This window comes from Branchiostoma lanceolatum, chromosome 1, assembly GCF_035083965.1.
Source record: "Branchiostoma lanceolatum isolate klBraLanc5 chromosome 1, klBraLanc5.hap2, whole genome shotgun sequence".
In the NCBI taxonomy this organism is placed as follows: domain Eukaryota; kingdom Metazoa; phylum Chordata; class Leptocardii; order Amphioxiformes; family Branchiostomatidae; genus Branchiostoma; species Branchiostoma lanceolatum.
The window spans coordinates 32,187,526-32,213,013 of record NC_089722.1 but is presented as its reverse complement, the minus strand read 5'-3'; the positions used below and the strand labels follow the sequence as shown (position 1 = coordinate 32,213,013).

The 25,488-nt window shown below is 41.0% G+C and overlaps 3 protein-coding genes across 5 annotated transcripts; 2 read left to right on the top strand and 1 right to left on the bottom strand.

Moving 5' to 3' along the window:
• Window positions 1–12: 12 nt before the first annotated feature.
• Window positions 13–3,558, bottom strand: LOC136449222 (uncharacterized). 2 transcript variants are annotated; one of them, XM_066449116.1, is made up of 4 exons: window positions 3,195–3,558; window positions 2,747–2,870; window positions 2,132–2,226; window positions 13–1,640 (listed from the first exon to the last, which is right to left on the bottom strand). In XM_066449116.1, exons 1-4 carry the CDS (start codon window positions 3,486–3,488, stop codon window positions 861–863), a joined length of 1,293 nt encoding a protein of 430 aa, XP_066305213.1. In that variant the 5' UTR covers window positions 3,489–3,558; the 3' UTR covers window positions 13–860. The 2 variants fall into 2 exon arrangements, 1 of the variants encoding a protein (XP_066305213.1); XR_010758000.1 differs by lacking the exon at window positions 2,747–2,870.
• Window positions 3,559–13,132: 9,574 nt separating this feature from the next.
• On the top strand, window positions 13,133–17,717 carry LOC136428118 (uncharacterized). The gene is made up of 10 exons (XM_066417417.1): window positions 13,133–13,280; window positions 13,911–14,100; window positions 14,294–14,409; window positions 14,864–14,924; window positions 15,728–15,888; window positions 16,083–16,229; window positions 16,402–16,464; window positions 16,802–16,876; window positions 17,226–17,302; window positions 17,524–17,717. Exons 2-8 carry the CDS (start codon window positions 14,010–14,012, stop codon window positions 16,841–16,843), a joined length of 681 nt encoding a protein of 226 aa, XP_066273514.1. The 5' UTR covers window positions 13,133–13,280; window positions 13,911–14,009; the 3' UTR covers window positions 16,844–16,876; window positions 17,226–17,302; window positions 17,524–17,717.
• Window positions 17,718–18,010: 293 nt separating this feature from the next.
• On the top strand, window positions 18,011–23,488 carry LOC136449207 (uncharacterized). 2 transcript variants are annotated; one of them, XM_066449104.1, is made up of 9 exons: window positions 18,011–18,434; window positions 18,816–18,901; window positions 19,279–19,497; window positions 19,678–19,749; window positions 20,054–20,204; window positions 20,630–20,760; window positions 21,207–21,422; window positions 21,762–21,822; window positions 22,052–23,488. In XM_066449104.1, the coding sequence occupies exons 1-6, from the start codon at window positions 18,379–18,381 to the stop codon at window positions 20,634–20,636; spliced, it is 591 nt and encodes a 196-aa protein (XP_066305201.1). In that variant the 5' UTR covers window positions 18,011–18,378; the 3' UTR covers window positions 20,637–20,760; window positions 21,207–21,422; window positions 21,762–21,822; window positions 22,052–23,488. The 2 variants fall into 2 exon arrangements, with proteins under 2 accessions (XP_066305201.1, XP_066305194.1); XM_066449097.1 differs by lacking the exon at window positions 18,011–18,434 and having other exon boundaries at window positions 18,515–18,901.
• The last annotated feature ends 2,000 nt before the right edge of the window (window positions 23,489–25,488 follow it).

Sequence of the window (25,488 nt, the reverse complement as noted above, 5' to 3'; positions counted from 1 at the left end):
TTCGTATTAGAGTTTACATTATACATGGACATACGTAATTCTTTTATTGGTGCCCAGAATTCAGATACAGGATTTAAACAGTTAGTAAAAGATGAACTATTTGTATATTTAATAACATCCTCTGACAATATTATACAACAAAAGCTCTGAATTCGTACACACTTTTATCACACTCTTTATCTTTTAAGAAGAGGGAAGAGACATGTAAACAATAGATTCAATGATAGCATAGTATAATGTGTCTGATTATTATGTAATCTATAGATATAGCATAGCATAGATTTAGTTGTTTTGTTTATCTCACTGTTTAACCCTTAAGCTGCCAGGTTTTTTAGCCAAGTAAGAATCAAAAATGTTTGACCCCTGACCTCCCTCACGAAACCCGCGAAACACCCGGCGGCGCTACCTCCCCTAACTTCCCGGCTTCGCGCGCTACACGCACGCAAAGCTGTTTTGTTCTGGGGAATACCCTATCCCGGTTATAACCGGGTCCAGCACACAATGCATATTTCTGTATCCTTAATTAATTCGGGACTGGCAGCTTAAGGGTTGTTAAAAACGCTTCATGTAACGATTCACTACACTGAATACGTTTCATGTGATGTTGAAACTACTGTACTGCATTTAGCCCATGTGGGTATGAACGTGCAAGTAAAGATCATCATCATCACCATCATCATCATCATCATCATCATCATCATCATCATCATCATCATCATCATCATCATCATCATCATCATCATCATCATCATCATCATCATCATCATCATCATCATCATCATCATCATCATCATCATCATCATCGTTAGTTCACGTACATATAACTTGTAATGCGATAAGGCAGCTTATGTTGATGTTTGTCAATCGATAGTTATGGAGTTTGGCATGTTGAAATTTGGTTTATCCACATCCCCGTTAAAATGTCCAAGAACAATAGAGAACAGATTCCTCTCCCAAGTACCCACCCAGGAATTTCGTATCCTATTCCCCCTTCCTCTTGTACTCTGCATGGCGCTACCTTTCTGACTATCAATAGCAAAAACATCTCTGATCCTAGAACTGTCAAGGTCAGGTGGAACATCCACATCAAGTTTCTCGAGAACCTTGAGGATGATACGTTCTTTGTGTTCTAAGAGTTGTTTGAAGGTGAGACACGCATGGAAGAAGTTTGCAGAATCTTCTCGGTTCAGATCAAATGCTTTTTGCATCTGTAAAATCCAAAGTGACACAAAGACAAAAGGAACGCCGTGTGTGACAGGGCATGTGATCATGCGTGGATGTTCAGCAGCGTAGCTGACAAATTGATATTCGTTTTTCATTGCTGGGACACGAAATAACACATCCAACCTCAGCGTGGTCTCTGAAAAGTAGCGCCAATAGCTACCACTGAATAGAATATCGAGATAAGAGTCATAGAATCCGGGAAGGTCTCTGTACATAAATATGGTCTTTGAAGCTGGAACAGCTTTCTGGATGAGACCAGCAACGAAGACAGCCTCACTTCGAAGCTTGTAACAGATGACCGTCTTCGACGGATCCTTTTGTTGAAAGTGGAAGTTGAGCAGTACCACACTGCATCTCAGCAACATGATGATGTTTTCTCTTTCAACCGAAGTTAAGGGAAAGTCTCTAGTTGCATACTGGTGACAAGCGTAAACGAATGTAATTGCATCTCTCTCAAAAACCTTTCTCAAATTTTCATCCTTTTTTTAAGCATATTTGCACGACAGATGATAAAGCGAGGATGTACCAAACATTTGCTGATTTTTTTCTACAAGTTTAAGTTCAAGTTGCGATAGATTACAACGAGACATTGTCCTTATGCCCCGCGATTAATTTCAACTTTCTGTTTGGGGAATATGTAGTGTGTTAGCACATGATTATGTCAGAGTGGAAGCTAAGGTAGGACGTTAAATTGAGGTTTGAGGAGAGATACACCTCGAGCAAGTTAAAGAACCCACCACGCATATCGAAAAGACTAGGGGTCCTTCCCGGTTTGAGTGGATCAGAAGTTACAGTCTGGTCCGGACTTGACATCTTGAAAAGGTGATAGTCACCTGTTATGTCAATCCTTCCTCAAATGTGGTAAATATTAATAGATAAATAAATAGATAAGTGGTCAAGTTCTTACCTTGAACATGAGAGCGAAGATATAAGGCTCAGCGACTGCCTGTATGTTATCGAACACATCCAAAACTCTGCACATAAGAGTAGATCCACAACGTCCTAAACAATGAAAGTATCGTCATTCTGCATGGTTGAATGATATTTCCTTGAATTGAAAACCAGTAGACTACAAATATTTGAACCCGTTGGCCAGTATTATGCTAATCTGCTCCTGCCTTTGTTTCCAGCTAGCCTGTTTGAGATTGTTATGAGTTTATGTAGTTATGGGGGCCAATTCATCCCTCAAACTGCTGGGAAGGTCACAGTAGGAGCACTTCCTTACTACCTCAGGGTACGCCCGGCTGTAACACTTGGCATCCGGGTACAAAAAGTACGGTTTACTTTCAGGAATAACTGAGGGATAGTTCATTATAGCATATATGTATCATCTACTTTTCGTGCTTTTTAAAGCGGAATAAAAAACAACGTTATTTTATGTATTAAAAAGATATCTTCATATACAGGAATCACACGTATAACGACAATTCCAAACCAATAGATTGAATGCTAGTACATTGTTGTAAAAATGGGATGTGCTAAACAATGTATCAGGTCATGCACGTTTCAGTGTGGCTCTTACCAGTATTGTACAGGAATATGTTCTTAACTGTCGCTAGAGTTGATTTTTCTGACAGAGCATCGGCCACTGCTGGTAGTACATCAAAAGGTATGATCAACAGTTCCTCTGCGTTTTCACGCTGGGCCTTAAAATGAAAAAAAAAACAGTTTTATATAAAGCAGAATTCTTTTTAACGACCTCGTGCAATGCAAGGGAATGAGGGTGCCACATCTACGCACTGAGTTGACTTCATTGGTTTAAACGGAATGTGACTAAGGTGGGAGATAGCGGTGTACGTTTGTTCGGAAGGTTTGTAGGTTATAATCGTGGGGAAAAACAGTGGGCTGTGCATTGTGCCGGTGTATGTGAATATAACATGCAAAATATCACACATATGGTACCATGCTATTAAGTAAACGTAACCTTAGCAACGTTACTTAGTCATAAAGGATTGTGTTAGTTTACCTACCTGGAACAAAAATGGTGCTGTTCTTATGTCGATTCCTTCCCTTACTTTGATAAGCCCAAGTACTCGCTTGCCAGAGTCAAAACTGTACACCGTGAACCGTGCGCCATTTTTCTGGAGCAGTTCGACCGGATCAGGTACAGAGTCGCCAAAGTTCATATCCAGTACAGAAACCTCCTCGTTAACAATCTGTGAACGTTGTACCGGTACGAAGTCACTCAAACGAGCCAGCCATTTCGACGGCTCTCCTCGACCGAGGAATATTTCTCTACAGCGTACTTTCAGTAAACGGGCCATCTTATTTTCTAGCTTTACACGGTCGCCATAGGCCCCTCGTTATAGAATTAGTGAGTTAAGGTAAGTCGTGCGTGAACGTTTACCCAGTGACCCAGCTCTTCCGCGACCTGGGATGGTAGTTAACAGCAAAAAAAAGTGACGAAGGGGTTTCGAGGGCATAGGTTTCAGTTCACATTTTTCATTAGATTGCTGTGTAATGACGGATTAAATAATAGCATGGCTGAGAAACTACGGAAATGGTGTGGTTCTGGTGAAAACTCCGCGGGGTAAAATGGAAAGACCTGTAGTATGTGACCATATATAGGTACGGTACAGGTACCTACGAAGGCCCATGAGTACAATGCGGAGCCTATTTCTATTCGCTGTGGGAATAGATCTTCTCATGATATGTCTCCTTGCGAATATTACTTTTCATGTATTTCATACAGAACTAGAGTTCCATGCACGACCTCATACATTCGCCAAATGATTTTAACCTTTACGACTGAGGAGTGTTTCTCATCAATTATAAATCATACCAGTTGACCGTCTTCTCCACCCAAATAACAGAAGTTGTCCAAAGTATGATTTGCATAGTTGATATCTATTAATATTTCTTTCTTCCACAGTTACATATGTCACATGTTTGAGAGTCCTAGCATGGAATGCGGCGGCTGTATAAACTTTCATCATTAATTATGCAAATTAGATACTGATTTGCACAATAAGTATCTTATTCCCTTTCAAAGTCTGAAGCAAAACCTGCTCCTGCAGTTGCAAAAAAACAACACTTACTCTCTGTCCAAATAGCTATCTACCACTCAAAAATCAGGACCATAGCATGTCCAGAACACGAGATATCAAAACAGGAAGTTCCGCTGCAGTACCGTAACAAGCCACTGGGGGATCCAAAATCTAGTCATTTCCAGATCTCATCAAGACCTACCCACCATACCAAATATCAAAAGAATCCATTCAGGCATTCTTTAGTTATGCTGGTCCACTACAGACAAACAAATAAACCCACCCACAAACGCTACCCTCTGCATAACCTTCTCGCCGAAGGCAATCAACGAGGATCTACGAAAACTTTTTCCATCACAGGACAGCTGAGCTTGGCACTGCACATTCACAGTTTTAACAAAAATACCCTCAATTTACCTTCATAAATCTGCCTTATCACATGTGACCAGCCCTACACCGACTCTCCATAACCTGTCTGTCTTATACTGTCACTAAGATCTTTTAAACAATAAGCAATGACTGGTTGTTTGTTTGTTTGTTTGTTTGTTTGGTCGTTTGGTTGGTTTGTTGGTTGGTTGGTTGATTGGTTTGTTGGTTGGTTGGTTGGTTGGTTGGTGGTTGGTTGGTTGATGTGCCAATGCTGGTTATTGCATATTAGGAAACACACTGGGCATCTGGAAATCTACATCAATTAGATTAGATTTTGAGGGTGACAGGTTTCACAGGTCAACTAAGGTTAAGAGAGACAAAAAAAGCATGACAAAGCAGAAAGCCCAACAAAAACGCCTTAAAACACGTCAAAAACCAGCCGGAACCACTCATCTGCTTCGAGAGTAGCCCTAATCAACTTCAACCATACACTACACTATTGGTCTCGCTCCGGAGGCGCCGCCAAAATCTTTCCCATAGGTTGTTCCTTTCACGGAACGGTCCATTTTCTCAACCTCGCAGGTGTCAACAGCAGGTTATATTTTGTTCATGACCACCAACGCAGTTCAGTATTTTATGATTGATAAAAGTATAATACTTCTTTATGCTAGAAAAACAAAGAAACATTTGTTTATTTTGCTAAAGAAACTTTGTTTGTCGCCTCCTTTAATTTACAATTATCCCCATGGTCGAATAAACTGTTCCAATGTTCAAGATGGCGGCAGGTGGAAGTAACGGCTATTTCACAATCAGGTGTACCCCTTTTTTTTGGCGACGCCTCAGGGACGAGCCAAATGATATAGTATTGTGTGCAGATTGCAAGAATTCTAGAAATTGTACAGGAATGTAAGTGTCTTGGGGTTATGCGGTATGCGGTATGTCGCCTGAAATGGTGTATGCACATGGTGCAGATTTGCCAGTGCCAACAGGTGATTTATAGCGGACAGGTATGTTGGTATGTTTGTGTCCTGGGACAGAACACATGGTGCAGATTTGTCAGTGCCAACTGGTGATTTATAGCGGACAGGTATGTTGGTATGTTTGTGTCCTGGGACAGAAAGGAATTTCTACAGAGCACCGCGAATTGAGATCGTTCTTATTCATCTGCGGAGCACAGCTTTTTGTATTGAGATCGTTTTTTTCATCTACGGAGCACTGCTCGAAGAACGTCCGTACAAAGCACTGAAGGACACGGTAAGAGCCAATGTATAGAGAAGTTTGTGCCGATTACGTTTTATTAACATTATGTAGAGGTGCTTACAGAAATGGTAACCTGCTATGTGAACTTAACCTGCTTTCTTTACTTGTTATTTGTGGTGTACTGATATGCCTGAACAAACTCCGGGCTTTTATGAATTTAAGTTATATCAGTTTTAAATATTTGTTTCTATATGGTAGTCGGGACTGGTACACATGTAAGTGTGACATGAATAATGTGTTGTAGCTTGTGGAATGTAAGTTCTTTATTTTGTGTGCAGCTTAGGTGATGTTTAGGGGTTAAATTAGTACTTAAAGTTTACTTGGTGGTCCTTTGCTGCAGGTAACGGAACAGAGGCTTGAACGGAATCAGTGGTTCTCTGCTGCAGTAAACGGAACATAGACTGGACAAGCCAGTCGCTCAAGGTTGCCGCGAGAGTGAGGTAAAAATATTTGATACATGACGTCTGAACGTGATTTCTGCCCTGTTCTGGCCATAGTACGGATGGTTGTTACTTTTAGGTAAAAATGGAAAGGGACTTTAGCTTCGTCATAAACCCACCCGCCGCCTCCTATTTTAGCATGCCGAGAACCTATATAAATTGCTAGTATTTTGACATAATCATCAGATCAATAGTACGGCATAAAACCAGACATTATCGGGATAAAGTCATAAATTCGCGTGACTTCCACGGGGATGGCTCGTTCTGTTTGCGAACCACGCATTCAGACAAGTACCGGGTCGCTAGCGTTTGTCTTCCGGGCGGGCTAAGAATCCCACCCACCGCCTCCTATTTTAGCATGCCGAGAACCTATATAAATTGCAAGTATTTTGACATATATCAGATCAATAGTACGGCATAAAACCAGACATTATCGGGATAAAGTCATAAATTCGCGTGACTTCCACGGGGATGGCTCGTTCTGTTTGCGAAACACGCATTCAGACAAGTACCGGGTCACTAGCGTTTGTCTTCGGCGGGCTAAGAATAGTTAGCCCGCCCGGTCTCCAACAATACTCCGGGGAGGTGAAGCCCGTGAGAGTGATCAGCGCCCCTTCTCCGTCTAGAATTACGCTAAGTAGGGTCCTGCGAGGTCTCCCGCCGGAGAAACTGACTACAAGAACCGGCTTAAGCTTTAGATGTAAACCCCCGAGAAAACGTTGGAAGACATGCTTTTGAAATAGTTGTGAAAATATACGGCCGGTTATATAAGTTTTAAAACTAGATATCCCTACAATTTTCCTAAATTATCACATTTCAACTCTCACAAGACGGACATTATCAACCTCGTGGGTTTGAAAGTTAAAGGTCGATGGACCGTGGAGAGTGAACAGCGCCTTTTTTCCACGCCGGATCCCTGTCTAGAAATCCCTCGTGCGCTAATTAGGGTTCTGCGAGCTCTCCCGCCGGAGAAACAAACTACTGTACAAGGATAAGGTTAAAAGGCCGGTTAAACAGTCTGGTAGCTTCGAAGGTATATACGGTTCTCGGAACATAGGTGTGTGGTTAAACTAGGCATGTTATAAAGTCAGTAATAAAGACGCAGGTTAGTCTGTATATCTATGTACTGTGGCCATGTCATTTAACTGTGGTAGGTTACGAAAAACTACAAAGAGGCCTTAGTTCAAGGGCATGCTTAGTTCAAACGCACGCACTGCCTCCCAATCTACCACCCCGGGAAGAGAAATTAAATCTTTGCAGACATATACAGTTTCTACTGTACCTGTTTTGCCGTGTGCTCCTTGGGCGGTGTGTAGACTGTAATGTGAGAACATTAACTTAAACCCATGGCTCAGTTAAAATGTGATAATCAGTTATTTGGGTTGATTTCAATTCGTTGGAATGTGGTAAAGCAATGGGTATGAACTGAAACCGCATTCCCTTTCGTCACCTGGAATGAAGATGTTTATGTCTCGCATACCTTAGATTGAGATATGAATACATTGGAATGTGGTATAGCGAGGTGCCCCAATTGGTCACGAGATATCCCTTGAGTCCCTTGGAATGAAGATGTTTATCTGTTGCATACTTTGGGTTGTGATGCTGAGTTGTCTCTTGGGACCATCGGAATGAGGGATGTTGTTCACCATTGACATGTGGCTGGCATGTGTCCTTATCAAATATGCTTTGCGTTTCATGGTAGTTATATTGAGTGTCTGTACATATGACATCTCCGCAGCCTTTGTTATTATGTACATGTGGTTGATATAGGCGTGTAAAGTGTAGGCAAACGATTAACAAAGGCGTTAGTACTTTAGGCAAGACGTGGCTAAAGCTTGTAGGTTACTAGTATAACACAATACAACCCCCCTCCGGTAAATTCTTTCTGGAAACATTCGTGCTCAATAGGTAATTTGTTTACTCACACAATCCGATGAGCCAACATGGAAGATTCCGTCCATTTGAAGCGTTAGAACGGAGAGTGTGTGTATAGAAATGACTGTAAATCATTGCAGTATGTCTTTAAATAAAACTTTCTATAAAACCATTTTGATTTGATCATATTCGTATCATAATCATACAAAAATAAACTTGCTGGCTGTCGATCTGTGTCCTCGGTTCAACCGTGCCCAGAAACTCCAGCTCGCAGAATCCTAATTAGTAGACTAGTCTCCAACCAAACACAATGGACTCTGAAACTGAGACCGTATCAAACTGGAAGAAGGAGCTTGTTCTGCTTGGAGATTACAAATTAGCACACTGGCGGATTTCTAGCCGGTACACTCCCACGGGCTCAACTCCCCGTAGCGTTGAGTAAGGCCGGGCGGGGTGAATGTTATCTGGCTACCGTAGAAAATCGCTAGCGACCCGGTATTAGTCTGGCGTCCAGGGTACCGTGGGCCAAACGTGGGTTTTTCACAGTGTGGAGTAGCCAGGTCCCAGTCTCTTGATCAGTTTAGTGGTGTTTTACCGGGCCAGTCAGTTTCTGATGGCCTGTCTACCTCTGGCTGCCAACATACTTCCGCTATACCCTTATTCCGGTGCCATCCTACTTTGCCGCCGTAAACAACACCCCGAGCGGGCTAAGCTGTCTGGGCGGGTGGGGGTTTCTCACAGTGCCGTAGAGATATCGGGGAGCCCCCGAGGGTATATATGTATTCTAGACTAAGTGTCGAGGTAAAGTGGGAAGTTCTTGCTTGTCTTTGTAGATTATTGTAGTGTTCCGAGCAGATTATTGGACAGTTTTGCTGTCATCTCGAAGCTTATGTTGGGCGATTCGGTTTTATTCATCTCCAAGCAGAAGTTCTCCTAGCAGTTGTTGTGTGGTTCGATTAATAATGACTAGTATCATTCATCTATATTTCCAAGCAGATGTTGTAAGCCAGCCCTATTAATATACTATGTGCCTTCCTGGTGAGTAACCATGAAACCTTTGTGTGCTATATGAAATGTGACAGCATCTTGAACAGTAGTGTATAGTAGAGCAGAGTCTTCAGTCAAGTAGTTTGCTAGTATACAGTAACATACTAGTATAGATACTATCTTTGTATTTTCTCAGACACGCCCATAACTGCTAGTCCATACGTGTAACCAGTTACTGAGATATACCCAGAAGAGCAGAGCTATCAGAGAAGATACAGCACATCTTTACTAGGTAAGGTTGGCGTGCACCGTCGGTACGGCGTGGCCGTATATACGCGCGTGCACCGTCGGTACGGCGTGGCCGTATACACGTGCGTGCACCGTCGGTACGGCGGGGCCGAATGCACGCACGTGCACGGCCGCGAGTAATCGACCAATATCGGGTACACATGCCTTCCTGGCATCTGATTAGCTCAAATTATATAACCTGTGCTCTGATTGGTTGATTGAAAAAAGCATTAGTGTTTCACGTGATCAAGATGGCGCGAGTCTTTCACAACAGTTTGTAAGTTGTAGCAAAAGCTACCCAAAATAAACCGCGTTTTGGAACAATTAAAGCAGTTTTTCGCGGCCTTCGTTTCGATATCGATGAAAATGTAGCCAAGCCTCTTCTGTAGACAACATTTGCTCAATTTTCGAAACAAAATTAAATACATGTAAATCGTATATGCGTGGCGGGAAACTTCCGCAAGCGCTCCTCGGCGTAAAATTATGATGCAGGATAAGACATACCTTTACTCAACAATTTTGCCTCTCAGAATGCGGAAAAAGCGCTTAAGAGGGTTCAAAATATCAACATTTTACCTTGCGCTACCGAAAAAATTGATAACACCCGTTTGCTCAAAAACCTCGCGAACTCCTGTCTTGCTAAGTTTCGCGAAATTAAGTGCTCGCGAACATAATAGACTTACAGTATACAAAGAAAAATTTTCAGTGCGGATTGAGGTCAAATATGCGATGTATATGTGTGATGGAACATTCACTAGGATTTCGGAACATAGGGACTTCGGAACATAGGGATTTCGGAACATAGGGATTTCGGAACATAGGGATTTCGGAACATAGGGCGGTCACCGTTCGACCAATGAGAGGGGAACTGCATGTCCGTCAAATATTTTCATTTTTATGTTTCAATTTTGCATTTCTACGTTTTGACGGAGGTGGGCGGGGCTATGGTATCGGTCTATTTTATTTACACTAGGCGCGTGAAACTAATCACTATGTAACTTATTTCTGTGCCGCTTTTGAGCACTTTTGATAAGAAATCCGCACGCAGATGTGGTAAACAGTGGCATTAAATGTAAGTTTCATAAAGAATACAGCAACTAGAATATTCCAGTTTCCACGCCCCATAAAATGCTCTGGGTGCCTTTTAAACTCAATGACAATATTACAATATCACTGAATAGTTTTGGGAGGTATTACCTTTTCGTCTACCAAAAGTTACGTTTGTTGTTCCTTTGTGAATGAAATTGTGCCCCAAAACGCACGGGCAATGGGCGGGGTCGCGAGTTGACACAGCCCCGACTTTTAATAACAATTTACGTGATTTTTTGCTGTCACCTCTGTATCATAAACTTATCATCACTGTGAAAACCTGTTTTGATTATTTATGATTCCTTCATTTCATAAATTACCGGGCGCCATCGTAAAGTTTAAAGTTCAGTGAAAATGTCAATTCTCCTTCCACCGTGACACTTTAAACTCCTACCCTGGTTCCAGACTTTTTGTCGGGCCTTTTAGCCGGTTCCCTTTAGCCGGTACCTGGTAGTCAGTTCCTTGGGCGGCACAGAGACCGAAGCCCGCAGAACCCTAATTAGCGCGCCGGGGGATTTCTAGCCGGGGAATTGACCGGCCCTCCCTACAGTCTGGTGGCGGCTGGCACCAAGGCGTCGCGGCAGGGCGATGATTTATGGTACAATCGCACCACATGGCGTCCCCGGGAGCAGCGTAATTGGCTGCATTTGATTTCCGCGTAACACTATCTTGCCAATCAGATCCCACCTACTACGTCATGAAGTCATTGCTGTGCCTTCTGGGTACACGTATATAGTAACTTATTACTTACTTATCCTAATAATATAGTAATAGACAATCTAAAGTCATGACAATAAGAAGGAAGAACAGTCTTGTCTCTGAGAAACGAACTCCCTAGCTCTTTCTTACGAGAACCTGAGAATAGGACGGTCTTGTGGCCCCAAGGTGGCTGAAGAACCACTGAAGCGCTTTCTCGTCATTATCACAATATGTGGTATATGTCTATTAATCGCCATGAACGTGGCAAAAATGACACATCCTTATAAACATCTTGCTATCGTGTTGGTGTGTCCTGGTACCGCTGTGAGCCCGTGATCGCTTCCACACTAATCTCCAAGCAGATCTACTCGGGGCGCTGAAAATCGTATACGCTATCCAGAGAAGCTCCAGTCAGCCCCGACGGTCGGCTTGTAGACCGTAGGATTGAATGTAGCAGAACACAGTTTCCGGCCTATTGGAATTTCGCCCCAAGGTGACTAGCTTCAACGCGGTAAAAATTATAGCGCAGTGCACTTGAGAAATACGAATATGTTTGAGTTTAGGGTACAACCTACAAATAAGTAAAAAACATAAAATCATGTTGGCGTATATCGGCTCCTCACGCCCACTTTGAAACAGCGCTCTGCGAGAGGTCACTGTACTGCAGCCGACTGACCCCGTGAGGCGGTTGCACAAGATGGCACATTTAAGCGGAAAAGACCCACTATCCAAATCGTACAGGCTACAAGCCGACATATTTCTACATCACACAGCACAGTTTACACATGGATGCTTCTCACATACAGCTTTCTACCCAGTCTTCAAGAGTTTGGGCCGCACTACTTTCTGTACCCGCGTCATAGACCCCTCACGGATAAAAACTGTGTTCTGCTACCTTTAACCAACTTGACCGTTGGTCTTCTTGATTGAATTCAACCATGACGGGAATTGGCCAGGAATGGGCAACAACCTTATATTCGGTTAGATTTGATTGATATGTCAGGTACTGACGTACACCCGCTTGAAATGCACCCGTTTGTTTAACTTCCAGACCTTCGTTGCCTTGGCAACGGTCGCTATGACCCCTCCCTATGCTTTACTATAGGCACCAAAGCCGCTCACCCCCCCCCCCCTTTTGCCGTAACTGTCCCTATTCCTAACAAAAATCGTACACAGAACGTTTGACCATAAACTGCTGATCACTTTTAATCAGGAAAAAAAGTCAGAAGTGTGAATTTGGCCGTATAATGAGCCCAACAAATGGCCCTCCTATAGGCCTTGTACGGGGCCTGCCCCAATGCTAGGTGCCGAAGTGCAAAGTTTTTTTTCTCTTATTGCCGGCCAGCAATAAGAAAAAAATGTAATAGCATAAAAACTGTAACTTGAAGAAAAAGAAAACAGCCGGGAGGAGTCTGCATCGGAGACTAGCGATATCTCAGCAACCGTTTGAAAGTGTGGTGAAAAAATTGGCAGAGTTTCACATCTTGACTACTTCTGTTGTATGCTTTGGTACACTTGTTACATTGCATGAACAAAAGAAATCCAAGGTCAAGGTCGGGTTAACAGCGATACAGATGTCTGCAGTGCTAACCTTTTTACTTTTGCGCCTCATTGATTTCTGGGACAACCCCAGTGACCCGTGTATGTCCCAGTTGGAGGCTCGCGCCAAAATCGACAGCATCACAACGTATCAATGAATGGAAGGTTCGCACTATAAATCGAATCGATATGTTGTACTGAAATCATTACATACTTCTTTAAGAACGTTTGCTAACTTGCAATTTAATTGCAATCCTTCCGCATTTTATGTTTGGATGCGGTGAATAGAAACACAAACAAGAGTCCGTAATGCGCAGTTAAACTTCATTGATACTTTCATTACCACCGATAGATGACAACATAGATCTGCTTGGAGTTTAGGCTATTAGTCCAGTATGATATTCATGCTAAATTGAACTGTTACGTATCATTTCTTTCAGTTACGTTTGCGGCATGGGTGAACTTGAACGGTCAGGAAACCGAGGAGGAGATAGCCTCTTCCATCGGGGACTCAGTGGAGCAGGTTAGGCCTGGAATAACAAGTGACCACAAAGTATTTTTCCTCAGAAAGGAGCCGCGAAAGAATTCATACCAGGCATTTCCCTCAACAGTGAAGAAGGACATAGTGGTATGTAACACAAAGTTTATGATACTTCAAGCAGTTTGATGCATTAATCGCTAGCAACGTGCGTTACGCGCCATTTATCAATGTTCTCCAGGACTCTATTATCAAAATGATTGTAAATATCTGTAAAATAATTTCCTGTCCAAACACATCCAGTTAGCAAGTTCTGTCACATTTTGTGAGGATACATATATATTGGAATCTGGCAGTTTATCTTGTACTACCTAGCAGTGAGTCATAATATTGAGGTCTTTTGGTGTAAGGGCAGGGTTTTCGGCCCAGAGCCCATAACCGATCTTGTGCCATTGGGAAAAGGGCACTTTACACGACTTTACCCACTCTTTGCCAAGTGCAAAAACGGCTACATTATGTGTGTGGGTCACGACATCAGCGATAGCTGCCCGAGTCCCACGTGCATTGCATTGTTGCAATTCCAATATTCATAAAATAATGCTGACTGTTATATCACATTAAGGATTTATGCCCCCTTTGAATTCCTCTTCTAAGCATAGTTTTATTCCCTGTCAGTGGCTTACGTCACAGTATGAGCTGGCCACCAGTATTAAGCGTCCGCACCAGGAACAGGACAAATTCAAGATCTTCCTTGGTCTGGTGAAGGAAGGAACGATGGACACAGGAGGGCCATCAACATCAACCACAAGTACGACTGAAAGGAGAAGAGTACATACAGCAACTGGAGGAGACGATGAATCTGAAGGTGAGAACAAAAAAAAACACTGCAGACAGACCTTTAAGCCACAAGAACCAATCATGACTGCTGTTTCATCCATTCCTCTAAAACCAATGCAATGTATAGGCCAAGGAATACCCGTGAACTTTGTCATGTTATCAATATCTAAATCAAAGCTAAAGAAACATCATATCAAGTTATTGAATTGTTTTGCCACCAGATACTATAGAGAGTACAGGTCATGCAGGTGAGGGTGCTGCGAAACCAGCTGGCACTACTGAGGTTAAGGCCAAAACTGCACATGATGGTGACAACAAGCCATTGACTGTTGAACTGGTATGTTCATTTTCAAATATTATTTCTCTTTGAGGTGTCGCCTGCTGGTACTTTCTAGAATTTGATAGAATGACTACATTATCATGATCATTCGCGGGCATCAGGGACCGATACATGGCGGCTACAGGCATGCGTAGCTAGGTCACGCCTGACCCTCCAGTCAGGTCTGGTGATCCCCAGCCCCCGGAGCGTGTTGAAGACCTGGTCTTCCCATCTTCCTCTAGGGCGACCTCTTGGGCGTTTCCATGTCGGGATGTAGTCTTTTGATAGAAAGACTACATTATCAGTTTAGAACATTTCAAGAATAACAATATGAAACAATAGATTAAAGGAAATGATCCATCCCATTATGAGGTTTTGATGTACGGACATAATTTGTTGTTGTTGTTGTTGTTGTTTTGAAGACTATAGAAGAATCCACCTTTCCTTTTAAAATGAAATGCCTTTATTTTAGGAACTGGGGAAGAAGATGCGGCAGTTGCTTCATGGCATTGCACCAGCAACAAGGCAGCCAAGTAAGTGTTTAATTGGTCATCCATTGATGGATTAAGGAGAACTAGTGTGCATCATATGATTAAAACCGAAGATTGAAACTGACGTGTCAACGAACCATATGTTTGATCAGATCTCTAACAGACTGCTATATATAGAATTTCAGATTTGAGCTCTATAATTGATGATTGTTAAGTTAATTACGGCTTTCTGACTTCAATATGTGCAAACTGTAGCTTTTCTTGTCACGTTGATGAAGGTTAGACATCCAAGTATGTTAATTAATCTCCTTTTGAAGACTACGCAAAGAGCTAAATTGTCTTAACCTCATTAACATATCTGTTATGAAACCTGGTTTCCCAGTCCTACCGTAAGTCACTGACGAAAGACAGCGGATGCTGTCTGAAACGTCTGTTTCAAAATTTTATCCAGTTGCTTGAGTACCTATTTCGAGTAACTATTTTTGGCCTGTTTTTCTTGCTTTTAGGTGACTTAGGTTAAGGTCATCAGTACACCTTATAGTCTCCAAAATGTGCCATAAGCCTTGTTAAGCCTTGATAAGAAGATTTCATGATTGTTGATTGTATGAAATGATTTTGAATTATATCCCCCATAATATCACCAAACACAAACACAGATACCCATGTAACATGTCTATCTTTCAACCTCCCTCATCTCTAAGTTCACGGGGATAAAAACTAATAATTCTGAATATGACAGATAGTGAGACTTTGAAACACAAATGTATCATGAAATTTCAAATTGACTCTTTTGCTATCATGTATTAGAAATTGACGTCACTGCATATCTTTTATTTCACTTGTAGGGTTTCCACTACAGCAACATCTCCACGTTGCCTTGCAACTTTTGTCTCTTTTGCCCAATATGTTGGATGTGATAGTGGAGTCGCACAGGAAGGCAGAGCAGACTAGTGACCCTGCCCTGTTCAGCGCGGATGACAAGACTTTGTTACAAGCCATGACAAATGTATGTTAGGTCATTTACACTATATCAACTGAGATGACCATTATGTCATTGTAAGTTAATTGTCAAGGAATACATTTTCGCTCTTTATATGTATTATAGCATCTTTTAACGTCTATGCATGAGCTACCTATTGTTTGTCAACTCAATTTGACTTATGATGAGATATCATTATCTTTTTTTATATCTTCTTGTAGGCTTTTGCCTTCAACAGCTCAGACGATAGGTTGCAGAATATGGCCATGGCCGACCTCCTCATCACCCTGCTTTTTCTGGATGGAAAAGTTCAGACCGTCGCAACAACACTGGCGGAAATACTGAAGCAGCTGGAGGGGATGACGGGGGTAATGATGAATTTAAGTTTTTATCATAGAAATACTGAATAATTAGATCATCGCAGTTATTTATGGATCGTGAATGGTAATAAAGATGGACTATTGCAACATTTTGTGAAACAGAAAAGTCAGGGTTTGTGTAATAGATTTTACGCGATATAAGCCATGTTGTTCTTTTCAGGATTGCCGACTACCACAGCACATCAGAGACCTTTTCCTAGGCAAGCCGTTGCGACGTGAAGAGGTTGATGATATCCTTTGATAACTTTTTTCCGGTTTTATGCGATGTTCCTAAATTTCTCAAAATCGAAGATTATTCCTGGATTGTGTCCGGAAAAATGATGGACCATCCTTTATAAGAATAAAAAAAAATTAATGTTTCTGGAAATGATTTCTAAAAATATATAGCTAGGTAAAAAACGCCTTTGTTAAAACATTGATGGCTATTCAATTTTCTATGTGTCCTAACTTTCCTTGTGAACGAATTACAGTGTATCTAAAGTTATCAGTACATAATAATCAAGTTGTATGTGTGTTAGTATTGATGAGTCACATTATCTATTGTTACTACACTTAACCAGGAATACATGGCTTCTGTTGTGGATACATGGTGTCTGAGCTAACCAGAAATTTTCAGGCAAACACTCTGAAAAACTGTGAGTAAAGTAAAACTTTACAATGATTTCATTTACCAAATGCCGTAGTTACTTATTACTTTACAAGATAAATTGTTTGATGATTTCTGTTATGATATGGAACTACTAACAGATGTGTGAACTTTATATATATTCTTGTCTTGACTACCGGTGGTCAAATGATAATCAATGAGAAAAACAGGTCATTTTCAATAAAGACATAACAGTAGCTGACGTCAACATGACATTACGTTATGCATTATGTGTGTCTTCTAATGCCTTCTTCCGGTGCAAGATAAACAAAACGTAAGCTACTTATGCCGCTGTATCTTAATTGATACAAAATTTCCCCCCTTTTTCCAATTAATAGCTGAGGGCAAGCCAGTTACCTTTGAGAAGACTGATGACATGCCTAATGTACTGCTCTTTTCAGTGACAAACTTCAAGGTATGAACACTGCAGTCATTTCAAAGTCGAATCCAAGCCAAAAGGCTCATACATTGTTAGATTGCTAGATTGTATTGCTAAAGGACCTTTCTTCTTGGTGTTTTTAAAGTGGCATATTACACCACGCAAATCTGGTTGCGTCGCTTCCACCGCTACATTTCGATGCATATGCCAGTTTTATTCTGGGAAGCTAAAAAAATTTGAATTGATTTCCAATACAGGGATCAGCTTTTCCCAAAATAACTGCCAAATGCACCAGTGACGAGGATATCGACGAAGACGAAGCAGACTATCGTTTGAAGGGAGTCGTGATCGAGGAAAGGGTGATCTGTCTTTTGCCTGATCCACACAAGGATTCAATTAAGAAGGCTTCTTTTTAGCTCTATTGTTATTATTGATTTTTTAAATTGATTTCACAGGGGAAGCGTTTGTTATCCGAGTTAAGTTATATTGTTGCATTCAAATTTGGTTACAAGCTTTATGAAAGAATGTTCTTGTAACTGTTATGAAAGCAAAGTTTTACATTGTTCACGTCACAGAGTTTGAAAACATGTGTGGCAGTATAAAAAGAAGAAAACATATCTTCACATTCGGAGAAATTTGCTGCTTTATATATTGAGCGGATCATTTTTAGGGGCTCACTGTCAGATATACATTTCTTATTAAAATGTTCACTCGTAACAATTGCTCCCATTGATGTAGGGAGATCTTCTCAAACGATGGTATGTGGGAACTGAACGAGAAAGACGTTGCCAAGACAGCTACGTCCGATGTTCTTCGCGCCATCAATGAAGGAAAGATCAAGCCAAATATCCTTTTTATAGAAATCAAAAATAAATAAGTGGTTAATTTATTTGTACTACTGCTATCATATATACTTAAACAACAATGTTTATAATGCATATTCACCAGACTGTTTGACGATATTCGGACACATCATTGTATTTTATGAAAATGTTGGTGGGTTGTCGAAGGTGAAGGTAAACGTCAAAGATAACTTTTAAGTAATGATACTCAGATACGATGCCGATTCCTTGACTCTGTGATCAACTATTCTCCTGTATGGTAGAGACACGATGAGGTTTGAGGAAAGCACCTTGCCCGAGGAAATCGAAGCGACGACTAGAGCAGAGTAGGTCTTACATATCGTATTAATTTTTGTACACAATTGTCGTTCCTTTTTAATGAGTAATCTTTAAGTTAACACCAACTTTACCTGGGTGCCATTCTTTCGTTTTAACTGCCTGCTCAATCTAACAAGATGTCGATAAGTAATGTAAAACATAAAGTGCATATCATATATGTGGTTAAACGGAATGTTATGTTAATCACAGTAATGAGGACGTCAATTGCGTAACTTATGCAGCAAGTCATATTTCCATCACTATGTACATGCTATAGATCTTGTTGGAGATGTAGTTACCTTAAGGAAAATTGAAAGCACCTAAATGTGTATTATGCTAATGAGGAACTACTCTCAACTCAAAAAGTACTTACTTTATCGATACTACAGGTACAGTAGTAACTCAGAAGCCATCCGCTATCATCCCCGTGACTTCACCCCGGAGACCATACAGATGAAACACAAGGCCCTGACAAGTGAGCTAAGGATTGTATTGGTTGCCCATTTTATCAATCACAATGTGTATTTGCATCACTGACATTTGTCTTTGAGAACAATCCTTTCAGAGATATCAACTTGAAGTTTGATTGCAAGCAAATAGTACGTATGGTTAAGGTCCCAATTGCTCAAATTTTCTGGTCGTTCTGGGGACATAAGATTCGGAACATTTAACCATGCATGTGCAAGTTTTGTAAATAACTAAATTGTATGATTGCCTGAAATAGACTTGACAGCGACAATGATATTTGAGTAATGATAGGCTTGAGGCAAAGTGAGACGATGGCTTTAATTGATAGAAACATCTGTAGGTCTCATTTATCAATTGTCACATGCTATTGATTTTTTATCTCAGACAGCCAATGGATCAAAGAACATGTCCTAGAAACAACCAAGGAGAAAGGACTCACCATGAGCGACAAAATGGTGAAAGTATTCACGGATTACGTGGCTGCTGAGATGTACGACATTTGCTACAAGCCGATCGACTTCGTCATGGTGCAGCCACCACACCATTTGGTGTTTGCCGGTCCACCTGGGACGGGCAAAACATCAATGGCGATCGCATTTGCTGGTATGTCTAACATAAAAGTGTCTTGTCATTTCGCAAGTGATTTTTGTTGTGTACTTTTTTAAGAAGACACGTAGAAACTCATTTTACTTCAATGCTTGCAGAGACTTGAAGTAACAGTAACTTGAAGTCCCTGTGCTGGAGTTTTCTAAATATCTCTATCACAACCTCTATCTTGCACAGAAATCATGTACAAGTGTGGCCTTGTCTCAGACCCGGAGATCGTCACTGTGAGACGGGATCTCATCTCCAGTAGTGAGTATGGTTCAGCTGTTTGCTTTTACTTAAGCACACAACAAGTAAACTTCAGTCTTTTAAAAGAGTAGAATGGATTTGCTATGTCACATGACCTGGTTAGGAAGGATAGTATGGACGTCAAGGCCTGGCAGTGTTTATATTTTCTCCACAATATTCTGACTTTAACCATGACCTTAAAAGAACATTCTACAGGTACACAAATGACAATGTCTGCTTTTCATGACTCTCTTTGTCCACTAAAACCATGTCAACGTGACAACACATCATATCTCACATTGCATATACATGTATTTCATTACAGAATGGGTCAACGAAATGGAGAGGGAAATGAGAAAATCCCTAGACAGGGCAGCAGGCAAGGTAATGCTGCTTGACGAGATCTACCAGCTTGGAACTGGGGGAAACGACGCAAAAAAAATCGCTGGAGGCGGTTATGAATCGTGCCTACGAGCGTAAGAATTATTTCAGTAAAATCTATCTTGTTCTTAATATCCCCGATTCATAACAAACACACATGTAGATGCATTTTATCCTCCATTAACCCTGTCACATGGGAGGGACAAACATTTTGTCATCTCAATTCCTTTGTAACGACATCCCACGTAATTAGAGTGTACTTGTCCTAGTATATGGTCAGATCATGGTGTAATTTTTGCTTGAGAAAAGTAGCTGAGCCAAGAGCCCCAGGCTTTATTTTAACACATGTCTGGCTGTTGAGCTAGCTGTTATGACAGGTTTGCTGTGTACAGTTTTGGACGGGTATTCGTAGTATGTTATGCCGGTACTCTTGAAACAACTAAAAAAAAGCAATTAAAAAAGACCAAGACAATGTATTATTGCATCATTGTGACAATTTTCTTTTTCTTTTCTTTGACAGCACGTGACAAGACACCTGTTCTTATATTAGCAGGGTACCAGGAACACATCGAGAAACACGTTTTCTCGCTGAATCCTGGTTTTCGAAGTCGCTTCCACCATGTGGTGAGGTTTGAGCCAATGGAGATGGAAGTACGTCAATCATGATTCAAAATACAATTACATCTGCGTCATACTGGTATTTCAACTTGTTATTAATTATAAACACACACAAGACCAGAGGAGAACGTTCCGGTTCGGCTGATAATATTTTTCTGAACCCAAGAACGTAATTGTACTGGTAACTGGCCCTGAACTTGGACAAGGCGGGAGTTGCATTATACAGCAGCAATATTCTGATAAAATCCTATTACCCTTTAAATCTATTAAAGCCATGCGTAAAATGTTATGTGGCGAAGAACCATAGGAAAAACTGCAACTTGTCGGCTCTTACGAAACCTGGGTTACTTTCGAAATTTGTTTCTGGATAATTGCTTGTCAACTTAACGGATGAATGGCAGACAAGTAAACGGATGAATGACAGACATTTTGGATAGTTAAGAGTTTTTTTCTAAATCTAAACATTTTAACCTAACTAGCAACTGGCCGAGATCCTGCTGCTCAGGATCAAGCAGTCATATATGAGATGTCCTGGATGCGACATCGAAAGCCTGAAGGAAGCCATCGGGACACTCCCGAAGGACCACCTTGCAGCGAACAACGCCAGAGTGGCCAACCAGATCATAAGCAACATCAAGATTGATCGGCCAACGTTCGCTGCAGGGTACCGCCCTTCATTGAGGACAGGGCTGGCAGTAAGTCATGCCTATTACCCATGTTTTTGCATAGATTGTTTAAGGCATCGATTACCAGTAAAACGAATGCAAAGGTAACATTATTACATCTATGAGTATGGTATGGGGTGTGAGGTGTTGGATGTTTCCTGACCATTATTGATAATATAAAACAAGAAGCTGTAAACAGAATGGTAAATATTGTGCTAACAGGATAGGATCAGGGAGGTAAAAAGAGTTGAAATTATTTTGCAAATACCTGTCGAAAAGTGCAGGGCCCTCTGATTGATGAATCTATTTGATATAAACATAATGCAAGTAAAAAACTCTTTTATCCATTCATGTTGTTGACTACAACAGGTCTCGCTCTCCGACATAGAGGACGCTGTCCACAAGCTGACTGCGGATGTGTCTATTGGATGTAAGTAACGTTTGCCATGTACTGTTCTCTCATAGTTTGCCTTATCATGAAGTGAAAAATTGCCATATGTGAAAAAGATTAATAAGCACAATATTGACAAGGAAAGGTGATCTTTATCAATGATAGAACCATTAAGCAATGAATTAAATCAATGGATGATGCCATGAGTTATATCTTCACCGTTTTGTCAGTGTAAGGTCCACAACATTTGTCTTTCCTATGTAATCAGGTGACACCGAAGAGGAAGGGAGAGAGACTAAGAAGCGCCCACGAAGAGGAGGAAAGGATAGAGATTAAGCCGGTGGTGAATACTGGACCCGGAATACACATGTATCCGATATCCAATGTTGTTTCAAAGATCACCCGTCGGTGAATAGTTTTAGACCTTATACCAATGTTATATAGTAGTGCAGGAAGTCATCCGTTGGTGAATACTGTACCCGGAATACACATGTATCCGATATCCAATCTTGTTCCAAAGATCTCCCGTCGGTGAATAGTTTTAGATCTTATACCAATGTTATATAGTAGTACAGGAAGTCATCCGTTGGTGAATGCTGTACCGAACACACATGTATCCGATATCCAATGCAGTGTTCCAAAGATCACCCGTTGGTGAATAGTTTTAGACCTTATACCAATGTCATATAGTAGTACAGGAAGTCATCCGTTGGTGAATACTGTACCCGGAATACACATGTATCCGATATCCAATGCAGTGTTCCAAAGATCACCCGTCGGTGAATAGTTTTAGACCTTATACCAATGTTATATAGTAGTACAGGAAGTCATCCGTTGGTGAATACTGTACCGAACACACATGTATCCGATATCCAATGTTGTTCCAAAGATCACCCGTCGGTGAATAGTTTTAGACCTTATACCAATGTTATATAGTAGTACAGGAAGTCATCCGTTGGTGAATACTGTACCGAACACACATGTATCCTATATCCAATGTTGTTCCAAAGATCACCCGTTGGTGAATAGTTTTAGACCTTATACCAATGTTATATTGTAGTACAGGAAGTCATCCGTTGGTGAATACTGTACCGAACACACATGTATCCGATATCCAATGTTGTTCCAAAGATCACCCGTCGGTGAATAGTTTTAGACCTTATACCAATGTTATATAGTAGTACAGGAAGTCATCCGTTGGTGAATACTGTACCGAACACACATGTATCCGATATCCAATGTTGTTCCAAAGATCACCCGTCGGTGAATAGTTTTAGACCTTATACCAATGTTATATAGTAGTACAGGAAGTCATCCGTTGGTGAATACTGTACCGAACACACATGTATCCGATATCCAATGTTGTTCCAAAGATCACCCGTCGGTGAATAGTTTTAGACCTTATACCAATGTTATATAGTAGTACAGGAAGTCATCCGTTGGTGAATACTGTACCGAACACACATGTATCCGATATCCAATGTTGTTCCAAAGATCACCCGTTGGTGAATAGTTTTAGACCTTATACCAATGTTATATAGTAGTACAGGAAGTCATCCGTTGGTGAATACTGTACCGAACACACATGTATCCGATATCCAATGTTGTTCCAAAGATCACCCGTCGGTGAATAGTTTTAGACCTTATACCAATGTTATATTGTAGTACAGGAAGTCATCCGTTGGTGAATACTGTACCGAACACACATGTATCCTATATCCAATGTTTCTCCCAATATCACCCGTTGGTGAATAGTTTTAGACCTTATTCCACTGTTATACAGTTGTACAAGAACTTGTCATGAAGAAGTCACCTGTTGGTGAATACGGCACAGAACCCGTATGTACCCATTGTTGTTACCCAAGGATATTCAATTTTTCAGCAATTGTTGATTAGTACGTACGAGATGTTCACCCGTTGGTGATTGATAGCTTTATTCTTCCTTTTGAGTAGGTTACGTCAACAACGTATCTCCTACTTGTACGCTGCTACAATACCTTACGGCATAGACTGTACCCGTTGGGCCGGGTTCTGGGCATAAGACATTTGTCAATATATTCCAGACAATCTCGGTCCTACCCCATACGTCGGACGTTACACTGTACCAGTGTTTGTGTGCACCAGAATACAAGGTTGCATATACCGCCAAACAAATGCAGTCTCTGTGGTTGATTAAGTGTGAACTGCCTAAGACAATTGCCTAAGCTGGAAGTTAGGAAGCGATTTGCTTGGCAAAAAGGCACTTGCTGGCGGATCTAGACAGTTGAATTTGTAGGTTATTGGCCAATATGCCTAATACAACGTGCTATCGCAATCCACCTATACTTCATTTTGTCGTTGAGCATTGCAGTTGTGAATTGAAATCACGTAAATCAGCTAAACTGATGATGTATCAGAAATCAGAAGACTGATAACAGTAGGGTAGTAACGTAAAATTCCATACACCCTAACTTCAATATGAATATGTTGGTGATAAATCATTTTAAAGTTACGTCTGATAAAATTGCACAACAATAGGACTTTTTAGGAACTTAAGTATGGACATATGCTATAAGTTCCTCATCCATATTACATTTTAGATTCTTTCTCACATCACGGACAAAAGTTCTCCCACTGTCAGACAAAAATGCTTGCATGTCGGAGAGAAATCTTTCTAAAGTCATGTGTGACAACAATAATTGTAGGATAAACTTGATTCTGCGCAGTGTATTGGTATATTTCGTAGGATCCATAGCATTTGTAGAATATCTCTCACATCGCGAAAGGTCTCCAACTTTCAGACCAAATTCGCTCTCTCACTTCTAGGACAAAACGCGCTCTGATTTAGAGATTCCGTCACTTTCAGAGTCTGGAAGGGGGAGAGAAATTTGGGTTGTATATGTGGGAAAGAAAGTCTCTTGCATGTCGGAGAGAATTCCTTCTAAAGTTATGTGTGAAAACAATAGTTGAAGTATAAAACTTGATACTGCGTAGTATATTGGTATATATTGTAGGATCCATAGCATTTATAGAATATCTCTCACATCACGAAAGTTCTCCCACTCTCAGACAAAATTCGCTCTCACTTCTAGGACACGCGCTCTGACTTAGAGATTCTGTCACTTTCAGAGTCTGGAAGTGGGAGAGAATTTTTCGCTTTATGTGGGAGAGAAATTCTCTTGCATGTCGGAGAGAAATCCTATTAACGATATATATGTGGCAACAATAGTTGTCGGAGAGAAATCCTTCAAAGTTATTTGTGACAACTAAAGATATATATGTGACAACCATAATTGTCGGAGAGAAATCCTTGTAAAGTTATTTGTGACAACAATAGTTGTAGCATAAACTTTATACTGCTTATTGTATTGGTATATATTTTTGGATCCTTTAAATTTGTAAAATATCTCTCACATCACGAAAGTTCTCCCACTCTCAGACAAAATTCGCTCTCACTTCTAGGACAAAACGCGCTCTGACTTAGTCTGTCACTTCCAGAGTCTGCAAGTGGGAGAGAATTTCGCGCTGTATATGTGGGAGAGAAATTCTCATGAATGTCGGAGAAAATTTAATCACTTCTAGGACAAAACGCGCTCTGACTTAGAGATTCCGTCACTTTCAGAGTCTGGAAGTGGGAGAGAATTTTGCGCTATATGTGGGAGAGAAATTCCCTTAAATGTCGGAGAGAAATCCTTCTAAAGATATGTATGTGAAAACAATAGTTGT

Bases quoted from the DNA above. Each gene is read 5' to 3' on its own strand.
- LOC136449222 (XM_066449116.1), bottom strand. From the start codon at position 3,488: ATGGCCCGTTTACTGAAAGTACGCTGTAGAGAAATATTCCTCGGTCGA. The intron at 2,871-3,194 runs GTAGGTAAACTA...TTTCATTTTAAG, and splicing joins CAGCACCATTTTTGTTCCAG to GCCCAGCGTGAAAACGCAGA. The intron at 2,227-2,746 runs GTAAGAGCCACA...TTCATTGTTTAG, and splicing joins CATATTCCTGTACAATACTG to GACGTTGTGGATCTACTCTT.
- LOC136428118 (XM_066417417.1), top strand. From the start codon at position 14,010: ATGGACACAGGAGGGCCATCAACATCAACCACAAGTACGACTGAAAGG. The intron at 14,101-14,293 runs GTGAGAACAAAA...TTTTGCCACCAG, and splicing joins AGGAGACGATGAATCTGAAG to ATACTATAGAGAGTACAGGT. The intron at 15,889-16,082 runs GTATGTTAGGTC...ATCTTCTTGTAG, and splicing joins TGTTACAAGCCATGACAAAT to GCTTTTGCCTTCAACAGCTC.
- LOC136449207 (XM_066449097.1), top strand. From the start codon at position 18,751: ATGTGTATTATGCTAATGAGGAACTACTCTCAACTCAAAAAGTACTTA. The intron at 19,498-19,677 runs GTATGTCTAACA...TATCTTGCACAG, and splicing joins AATGGCGATCGCATTTGCTG to AAATCATGTACAAGTGTGGC. The intron at 19,750-20,053 runs GTGAGTATGGTT...ATTTCATTACAG, and splicing joins ACGGGATCTCATCTCCAGTA to AATGGGTCAACGAAATGGAG.